The sequence below is a fragment of the Dermacentor silvarum genome, chromosome 5 (genome assembly GCF_013339745.2).
Source record: "Dermacentor silvarum isolate Dsil-2018 chromosome 5, BIME_Dsil_1.4, whole genome shotgun sequence".
In the NCBI taxonomy this organism is placed as follows: domain Eukaryota; kingdom Metazoa; phylum Arthropoda; class Arachnida; order Ixodida; family Ixodidae; genus Dermacentor; species Dermacentor silvarum.
This window is the reverse complement of record NC_051158.1, coordinates 14884172-14894548: the sequence shown is the minus strand read 5'-3', so window position 1 is coordinate 14894548 and position 10377 is coordinate 14884172. Positions and strand designations below refer to the sequence as shown.

The 10377-nt window shown below is 45.5% G+C and overlaps 1 protein-coding gene across 1 annotated transcript; it reads right to left on the bottom strand.

The window, feature by feature from the left end:
- Window positions 1-15: 15 nt before the first annotated feature.
- On the bottom strand, window positions 16-10200 carry LOC119452921 (DNA ligase 3). Its single transcript, XM_037714881.2, has 3 exons — window positions 8653-10200; window positions 7720-8124; window positions 16-6830 (listed from the first exon to the last, which is right to left on the bottom strand). The coding sequence occupies exons 1-3, from the start codon at window positions 9949-9951 to the stop codon at window positions 5862-5864; spliced, it is 2673 nt and encodes an 890-aa protein (XP_037570809.1). The 5' UTR covers window positions 9952-10200; the 3' UTR covers window positions 16-5861.
- Between the last annotated feature and the right edge of the window lie 177 nt (window positions 10201-10377).

The following is a 10377-nucleotide window of genomic DNA, read 5'->3' as shown; positions in this document are numbered from 1 at the left end:
TGCCGAGAGTCAAAACAAGTACCCATCAAGTGTCACTGTAGGTTTTACTGATGCTCAAGAAAATCAAAACTGGAACATGAAACTACAAGACGCAGACACAGATGCCGACTAACAACATCTGAGCACATTTAGCATAACCATTTTCTCAACTATCTTTACCACATTTTGGATGACAGGTTGACATACATGTTACGAGCACAGTGGTGAAGAAAGCAACCCAAAGCAAATGTATAGGGTTATGTGCCATACAAAAAAAAATAGCAGGAGCACAGTGACGTGGCACTGGGCACAGTGTTGCCAATCCCTGAAGAAAGCCATTGTTTGCAATGTGCCTGGAAATAAAGAAGCACGACCTCAAACCTGGCAAAGAGGAACTTGGTTCTTGATAACCTTAAAAATTGTAGATGTCCACTCAAATGAAAAACTAGAATGGCACAAGAAATGATGGTAGCGACCCATTGATGACAGAGTGACGACAATGACAACATGACGGCTCGCCCAAATTCTGGACACAGAATCAAATCCTGGTTAGGACAAATAACACAGTTTCCTGTTCTTGTGACATCCTATGGGAAGATACAGTGATAATGTCTGCGAAAACCACATGAAAGTTTGCTGAAGCATCTGTAGTAGCTACAGCTGTAAAATACAGAAGAATCTCATTGATACAATCCTGTTACGTACGGTTTCCCAGTGCCAACATTCGCGATCAAGAGCACAAAAAGTGACCCGTTAGTATAGTGCCTAGAATATACTTACTAAGTATATTCTAGGCACTGTACCATTAGAGTTACGCTCATTTTTTACCGGTTCATATATTCCCCGGAGACACAATCTTTTGGTACTGTTCAGTATATCGCAAAATTGCAATCGTATGATACGTTTCCTGGCCGCTATAGTCCACGTAAACAAGAAAACGCACGAAGCGTGTACAATCAAGAACAGTAGTCGCCCACTGCATCAGCTTCCTCGCAATACTCGTCCGCCCGTCTCGCATGAAAACGCCGACGCACACTCAGTTTCTTATTCCGGTACCAGCCAATCCCCTCCCGGATTGTCGCACACTGCATTCACAGCTATCGCTGCCAACTCTATTGTGATAAGCATCTTCACTTACTTGTTTTACAGTGCGTGGGGCGTAATGCCATTGGAAGCGTACTGCATGCTTCTAGTAGGCGATAACCCAAGCATGCCATCGTTCCCTGCTGCAGACGGCGTAATGTGAGCATCACATTTCGCTTCGGCAGCATCCAGCGTGGCCCACCAGTTCGATTTGTTTCGGCTTCCCGTCACTCTCTTGAAACACTACGCAATGAGGAAACAACAAAACCTGTCTTGGGCCGCCCACCTGTCACCAGCTTGACGAGCATCGGCGTCTTGTGCCAAAATTATTCGTGCAACTCTTCGCATTACGTCTGTCAAATTTTTTTTAGTTACTTCGGATCGTACGTTTTCCCCGTCAGTACGTGTTTTTCTCGTTTTTTTTTTCTCTCAATACGTATGAATGAGTTTCTACTGTATTTTTAGCCTTTGACTATGACAAATGCGCTTTTCATTCACACATGACAAAATGTAGAGTATGCTTGGAAATCACATAGAAGCATTTATTTTTTCGACGTTCTGTGCCCAGTTGCAACACAAAGTGAAAATGTTACACTGAGCAGGTTTAGTAGTCGGGCACAAACCATAAAATATGGCATTGACATAATGTGCTTAGTAGCCATAGATTAATCACTGACACAATGTATATACTAACAAACTATCATTTGGTCATAGACACTGTTCTAGGGATATAGTGCATTACAACATAGTATTATCTTTCAGGTCCACAAAAAGCAGCTTTTCTTTGGTGACATTGTTCCAAGTGCGTGTTTAATTTAGACGCATTCATTAAATCATTCACTTTCATTGTTAAAATTCTGTCGATGATATTAACCACACATTCCCCAAAATTATGATGTTCTTTACAGTTTACTCTCCAAACTTGTGTGTATAAAAACACTGCAATTACAGAACAGCCCAATGAGAAACATAGTAAAAAAAATGAGAAATTTTATGGAACATCCAGCCATGTTAGTGTACTGAATTGGTGTACACTACAAAAATACTTTTTGCAGGCAACACGCATAAATGCATTAACATATGTAAATACATATATACCTTGCAAATACTGCTAAGTTTGTTTAGACGTACACAACACATTATGTAACCAAGGTATCGTAATCTGAATATACTACTATTATACTGCACTAACAGATTAGAGACCTTTTCAGGCCAGACAAAAACCTCTACAAGCTCTACATGCTTGTTGCCTAAGTGAATTAGTAACTTATGTTACTAATTCAGTACTATGTAATGTACTATGGAACAAATCTATGTAATGGCCAAATAGGTTTCGTGCCAGGACAACACACTCACTGACATAGTTTCATTAGTTAATGAGCTTTTAGTTTTAAAGAAAAAACCTTCTTCTGGACGTAGATACACAAACTGACAAAGGCCAGAAAAGGAGACTGAAAAAGTGCATAAGGTGCAACTTTGAACTAAATGCAAAAAGGTCTTAACATAAGTACAATTGATCTTTTTCACACACACGCACAATCACGTACACACAAATACACAGGCATTAGGGGTGTGTAAATAGTGATTTTTTAAACCGAATTGAATACAAATCAAATACTGCCAGAAGCCAAGCAAATCGAATATTGAATACATTTCAAATAATGAACAGCTGTTATCATAAATAATACAAAACGATGTTCACATCCCAGTAATCTTAAAGTTAGCAAGTTTCTGTCCTTACATAGCACGTCATGAAGCATTGTTTATTAAAAGCACAAATGGGGCAATAGAAGGCTGCAAGTAGTTTCTTCACATGTACAGGGCTCTTCAGAGAGTGCGAATGATTGCTGTACAGCCTGTAAAGTATGGCTACCTAAGTGAAGTTGCCTGCACCACTACACAAGTTCTCATGTTTTATGTCTATACTATGCTCGCGGGGGTGAAATTGTACCGTACGTTTGCTCCAATTTTATGTTTATATGGGTGCAGTTGACGTTTTAAAATATTCAAGAAGTGTTTGAAATATATTCGTATTTATGAATAGTGACTATTCAATTTCTATTCTATTCGTTATTCGAAAGTTTTGAATATTCGCACACCTCTAACAAGCATACATGCACTTGTATACGGTGTGTTGCATAAATAGAAATGCTCCTGCTAAACCGCTAGGTCCTTCGTGTGCAAAGTTTGAGCATGAACGAGAGTGTAATTTAATACCATTTTTATGAGTATTACTTATAAGTTTAGCCCACAATAGGTTCGAAGTGGGTGTCTGTGGCGATGTTATTCTATCCACTGCCACGGTATGGTGCTGCCATCTGTTTAAAAAAAAATTATGGGGTTTTACGTGCCAAAACCACGATCTGATTATGAAGCGCGCCGTGGTGGGGGACTCCGTAATAATTTGGACCACCTGGGGTTCTTTAACATGCACCTAAATTTCAGTAAACGGGTCTTTTCGCATTTCGCCCCCATCGAAATACGGCCCCTGTGGCCGGGATTCGATGCCGCGACCTCGTGCTTAGCAATTTGTTACGGCTTAGAAGAAAACGTAATGTTCACTAGAACCATGTCAGATGCCGCCACCATTCCAGGGCAGTGAAATCAACATGCTTTCAGTGCCGTTGCCACAGACAACACAGACTTTCAATGGACTTCAGAATTATTCTGAAGATTATCTAGAACTGATAAGTAATACTAACATAATACATTAAGCTAACCTCGCTTCAAAGCAGTACCTCTGTGCAAAACTTGAGCGTGAATGACCCAGCTGTTTAGCAGGAAGACCACGCAGTCCTATCTATGCAACACACATTATATACAGTACACTAAGGTAGCTTCTTGGGCCTGTTGGTATGCCATAAGTATGTACAATGTTGCGCACAAAGGACACGAACACAAGAAAGAACGATGGCACACACTAGCGCCTTGTGTGTCCCATCGTTCCTTCTTGTACATGTGTCCTTTATGCGTTACGTTGTACATACAGTACAGCCCACCCTTAATGCTTTGAGGGTCACCACTGTACCATATGGCAGGGAAAACAAATACCAAATTTTGTGAGTTGCGTCATATCCGCTAACCACCAGGTGCACGTATAATCTACCAAGATGGTATTTAAAGGTTGTTAATAAAAAAATTAGACAACTACCAGCCCTGCAGCTTTGCCAAGATTGCTTCATTGGTATATACAGCTCATCTATAACCAATTTAGCAAAAGTAAAATTTCTTTGCAGTTGGCCTGTAAAATGGACACCTAATTACATAGTGTTCAAATCAACATGACTCAATTTCAAAAACAAAAAAACACTTGGTGTGATGCGTTAGGTACATTTAAACTAGCAAAAGCAAACGTTTATGCCAAAAGTAAAATTAATCAGTTTCAAAATAGTACTAATTAATTTGCTGATGTTTTTAAAAAACTTGGACAAGCTTAAGCTTCGCCTTTAAGAGTGGAACGCGATAGCATTCAAAGATCCCTGGCTACTTATCAGGCTTCCCGGCAACTACAGATTTTTTGTCCAACGTCCAACTTTGCCTCTGCGCGCGGCTGCCAAGGAGGCAAGTGCCATCTGGAAGGTGTTCTTGCAAGGCAGAAACCACGGTGCACCACCGTATGAATTGTAGAAATGCTAGAAAAGGGATTTGTGTAAGAGTTTTGGCGTAAGAGAATTATGTTTTCTCGTGTATTCAAATTACAATCTGACACTATCACATCTGTAGGTTGTGGTTAAGTCGTACTTTACGATTTTCTGATGGATTTTAATTTGAGAAATTCAATTTTGTTCACTAATGCCTTGCGCCACGCGGAGGGCCTGTGCGGTCGGGGTGGTTTGGGATGATTATTTCTGCCAACGACGCCGATGCGCCTGCGCCGACACCGGATTTTCTGACACGGGGCCCTTAACTCATTCACGTTAAAATGAACCATACTATACATATGCACTCGGTGCCCTTTCAGTTTCCACCTCCTAACCTTGCCACTTTGAACATTCATGCCCTGCATGTAATAATAATAATAATAATAAAAATTCATGGAACCGCAACATTCATATGGGGACAGAAAACCAGCGAAGCTTTTAGGCTGCATACATTATGAAATCATACGTTTCTTTTTTTTTCATACGGCACCACACTACGCCGACACAAGCGACGCCGCCGTCACCCCCTCACACATGCATCTGCCACAACGGTTCTGCAGCCGCACCGGCACCTCCGACGTGCATGACGTTATAACCACAGAAGTGCAGGCCACATGCACAAGTGCCATAGCCCCACTATTTCCCCCTCTCCCCTACCTGTCTCCATTCCTGTCCACGCGCCATGTCCCCGATACAAACGTAAGCCGCCCAGAGTACCCCCCCTGGGAATGCATGTGGGGGATGCGTACGGGGGCTAGAGGTTAACAGCTTCGCTGTGAAAGCTTGCTCCAGTTTCAACCCCAGCATAAAGGAAGGCTTATAGGCACTTCATAGCTCTTGCTTCCAGAGATAAAGGCAGCAGTGAAAACAACATGCTTTGACATCAATAAGGACATTTAGAAGAACACAAGAATGACTCCAAAAGCAGTTCTACAAGAAAAACTGCATAAGTACATTGGTGCACAAACACAGCGGTACTGTAAATGTACAAATTTTCCTACGCGAGGCTTCTTTGAAGGCCACTGCCCCATTCATAAAGGATATAGCAGAATTCAGAAAGTTCAGCACTGCAAGTTTGTGAACTTCAATGTCAGACTCTGCACGTGTAGACCACAGCTTCAAAAGCAGAAGTTAGAGGCTCAAAAACAAGAACTGTGTTCATGCAGAGTACCTCGCTTCATCCTGACGTTTTTGATGCTTTATGCTGTCCCAAAGCCAATCTATGGTAACGATCTTCACTGAACGTGCACATTGTCTAACACCCACATTCGGTGACGACAACATGTGGGTCACACTGTCACTTTCACTCTTTGCAAGCGCACCGTCGTAGGCAATGAAGTACCTTCTCAGCAGCCTACTCTGAGGAAGACACATTCGAACACCCGTGAAGACGTCAGGAAAGTCGCAAAGCTTCTTCTTCATTCCTGCAGGCACCTCCGGTTTGGTGTCATTTTTCAATGCTCTTTCTGCTTGACGCTTCCTGGCAGGTGAAGGCTGTTGTCTTGAAACTGACGAGGGGGTCTGTTTTGGAGAATCAGATCTTTTTGAAGAATTGTTTTTTCTTGGTGAACTGGATTTCTCCAGCGAGGAAAACTTATCTGTCGAGGCAAACGAAACATTTGCAACACCATTGTTGTCTTCATCCTCGCCAAGGCCCAAGTCAAACGGCTTTGCCCTGGAGTTCTGAAACATCTTGCGCAGCTCCGGAAGCGTTGTCGCCTCCTTCGGTGTCTTGTCCGTCCGGATCCGCGTGACTCGGGGGAAGCGGATGGAGATTCCGTCTGCGGTGTGCACCTCAGCCCGAGTAAACTCTGCACCAGCGATCTCCCAGACCTGCGTGCTGTCCGGGTCTTTAGCAACAAAGTCCGGCACCAGAACTTTCTCAACATCGAGCCACGCCGGCACCCGCTCCATCTGCCGCGATATCTTCTTCATCTCAAGCTCTGTCTGGAGTCGCTCCAGCGTCTTGTCATCGTGGCCGCCATGTACTTTGGTGACGGTGCACCAGCGACCGGTCGCCGGATTCCAGCAGCCCATCAGGAAGATGGACATGATGCCACCGTTGCTTCCAGTGCCGAAGTATGCTCCGAGCACCGCGAGGTCAGCTGAGTCCGCCATGCTACCACCCTGCATGTAGCAATAAGGTAATATGCTTGAAGGAACACAAAACTCAACAAGACTAACAGCTTTCCCTTGTAAAGCAGTAATTATGCGCCTTTTACCAAAATAAGCTGAAGAGTAAAAGAAATTGATGTACAGTGAAAAGGGCCATCCATAGCACCATTGCCTTAATATTCACACATTAGCCTCCTGTGATGAATGACACATTGTGGAAACTATGAAGTCATGGGCAGGGACAGGGTCCTTTGTGGCAAACCTTGACACATAAGAAATGCAGCATAATTTGTAAACTTTCTTACATTTTACTTTAAATCACAGCTCATGGTGTAGGTGACCAAGCGTGGTGACCGATTTTGTGCCAATAAGTGCACAGACTGGGAGGTCGTGTCAATTTCACCACTTTATCCCTGTCATTTATCCACAAGAGAAACTTCTGGCATCCAAATGTTATTTTCTTTGCGGATAATCACTTTCTGTTGTACAGCTGCTGCAATGGTGTCAGAAGCATGATTTATCTTAAAAGTCCGCATGAAAAATGTGCTTCAATGTCACAGAGGCACATCAGAACACTACTGCCACCTGTGCCAGAACCATGGCAGAACGGCTGAACCAACGCTCGAGACGCCAATGGACACAGCTTCTCACCGTACTGGTCCTCCAACATGGCAGCTAGAATGACGTCAGTGCAAGCAATATATGAATAACTGATTGTTCCTGCTGATGCTATCGCACCAGCAGATAACTAGAACAAAGTCATTGCAATTATAGTGTGCCCTAGCTGAATGTGGTGCCACTAGTGCTCCTGGCGATTGCATCTGAGTGTCCAGTATTCCATTACTCAGTTACTCACTCTTGTGGATACGGACAAGCTAGAATTGCAACATTCAATGCTCACCTTAAGGTAGTCCTTCTTAACCTTGAGCCAATGGCGCTTTCCTGGTTCATAAATGCCATCAGGGTTCTTGAGCACAAGCCCTTCCAGGCCCTGAGACAGGACGTCATTGATGAGGTCCCGCAGCTTCTCGCGTGTCGTGATCACATGCTGCTCGCTGAACACGACGTGATTCTTGATGGGTGTCATGTTGGCCTGTAGGATCTCCCTGCGCTCGCGCAGTGTCCGATCCAGTAGGCTTTTGCCATTGTAGTGAAGACAATCAAAGACGAAAAGACACACAGATGCATCTTTGAAGGCTGCCCGCTTGTGGATTCCTAGTGTTCCAAAGGGCAGTGGCTTCTGCGTGTGTGTGTCCACCATAAGAATTTCGCTGTCGAGGACCAGGTCATGGCCGTGCTTGAAAGCCTGCAGGCAAGGACATCCACAGAAACAGGTGAAGTTGGTGAACAGTGGGGAAGAAAAAAAAATTGATAAATGCAATGGCCATGGGACTTGCCACATGCATCAGGTCTACAATCACTTCACAAGTCAACAGAACTGTAGCAGTCACATTGCCAGTCACAATGAGCAGAACTGTAGCTGTCCATCAGAAAAAGGCAGTTATGCCATGTCCAAACTATGCCCTATCTAAATATTGCAAGTGTGAACGCACCTGCTTTCCCTAATAAAAATCAAATGTATAAACTTGCTGAATGTAGTTAAATAGCGAGTGAAGACGTCCTTGAGCAATGGTGCTCAAGCACTTCATTTTGTTGGCACCTTGTGTAATGAACTAATAATAGTGCACCTACTACTTCTACATAGCACAAGCAAGTTCACAGTGCAAATGGCTTTGTAATGGTAAGAGATTTAGCTGACCTTTTTTCAGCTTGCATCACAATGGCTAGATTATGGATGTCCTTGAATTACACCGAGCAACTGAGGATTTCATACCTTCGGAATGAAGTCCTTAAGATGTTGGACCTTGTGTGCCGACACCGGCTTCAGGCTTCTGCTGAAGAACAAGAACTCCGAGCCCTTCTTGTGTAGCTGGACCCGTTCGCCGTCGTACTTTATTTCGGCGTACAAGCCATTCGGGCACTTGGCGAAGGCGTCGTCCACGGAGCCGCAGGGCTCCGCCAGCATCGGTATCATCGGCGTCATCAGGCTCGCCGAGACGCTGACGTTCCCTTCCTTGGAGGTCCTCACGACGTCCTCAAGGTTCCGAGACGCCTGGAACGCCTGGTACGCGTCCGGGTGCAGCGCCTCCAGGATGTGCTTGGGTCCGGAGTTTATGCGGATGTCGTGCTTGATGAGCCTGACGACCATGACCAGGTCGTTTGCCGTGCAGCGAGCGCTCAAGGACCTCAGGAGCTGTGTCTGGTCGTCTTCGCGGGTGAGCCGTGACAGGCGCTCCAGGTAGGCGTCGACGTCTTGCATCGTCAGCGTGCTCTTGTCGGCCGGGGAGCCGTACTTCTCGAAGAACGCGCCGACGGTACGCGCCACGTCGCCCTGTTCCAGGTCCTCGATCATCTCCTCGAGGCAGCCGTTGCCGAAGATTCGACTGAACACCTTGACGAGCTGCTTGCTCTGCAGGTTGTAGATGCGCTTGTTGACCATGGGCAAGAGGAACTTGACCCAGAGGCAGAGGTCGCCCGTGAAACCCTTGCGCGTGCTGCCTTCTTTGAAAAACTTCGCGACGATCGCCGTCTTGCCCGTGTAGGTCGATTCTTCGGCGATGGCGGCGCAGAGCTTGCGGAACTCCTTAAAGGCATCGTCCTTACTCGACTTCCTCGGCAGCGGCGACGCTTCCAGCTCCTCCAGATCGAGTTTTTCCTCGGTATCGTCCGATCCCTGAGGAGTCAGAGTCGCCTGCAGTTTCAGCTTCTTGGAAGGAGTTCCACCGCCGCCGGCGTTGTTCGCCTTTCGCTTACCGGGGCTTCCAGCGCCGAACTTCTCCGACAGCTCGTCGATGTGCTTGAGCACTATCTTCCGGTCCTCCTGGCCGATCTCGCTCCATCCCTCGAGGTCACCGGCGTCCTCGATCTTCTTCGTGGTCGCGCGGGCCCGCGAGAGCTGCTCGAAGATGCATTCAACGTGAAACCACTGCTTCATCTCTCCGCCGCTGTCGGTGAACGGGTTCGGCACTATCTTGCCGATGCGCAGCACTTCCTTGTCGATCTTCTGCTTGCACTTCTTGCACCCCGCAGTTCCCCGCTTGGCGTACTCGATGCAGAAGCGAGCCTCCGACATTTCTCTGCGGAAGAGCGTCCACCGTTGCTGGAAGGAAAGATTGTCGGAGATCGCACTTTGGAGCGAGACGGTCGCAAACCGCGGACGTTTGTGTTACATTTTACCGTCAGTGACCGTATTTTCCGTTGCAGAGGTACCCGATAGCTGTCGTTCCATGAGCGAGTCACAGTCAGCAGGATTCTCCGTTACCGTGAAGCACGACAACAAATTGTAACAACACGAACACGCACTCAGGCGCGCGGAACAAGTTACGGCTCGTAGCGACTTGGTTGATGGATTGTCTTTACTCTCTTGGCTTGCTTAATGAGTAAACGTTAAGCGCTAACAACACTTTTATGTAATTATAACAAAAGTAAAATTAGTTTTATAAGTTTTTTGTTATAGACAAATGCTTATTGCTTTGTTTTAGTTTAGGTTTTGTTTAGG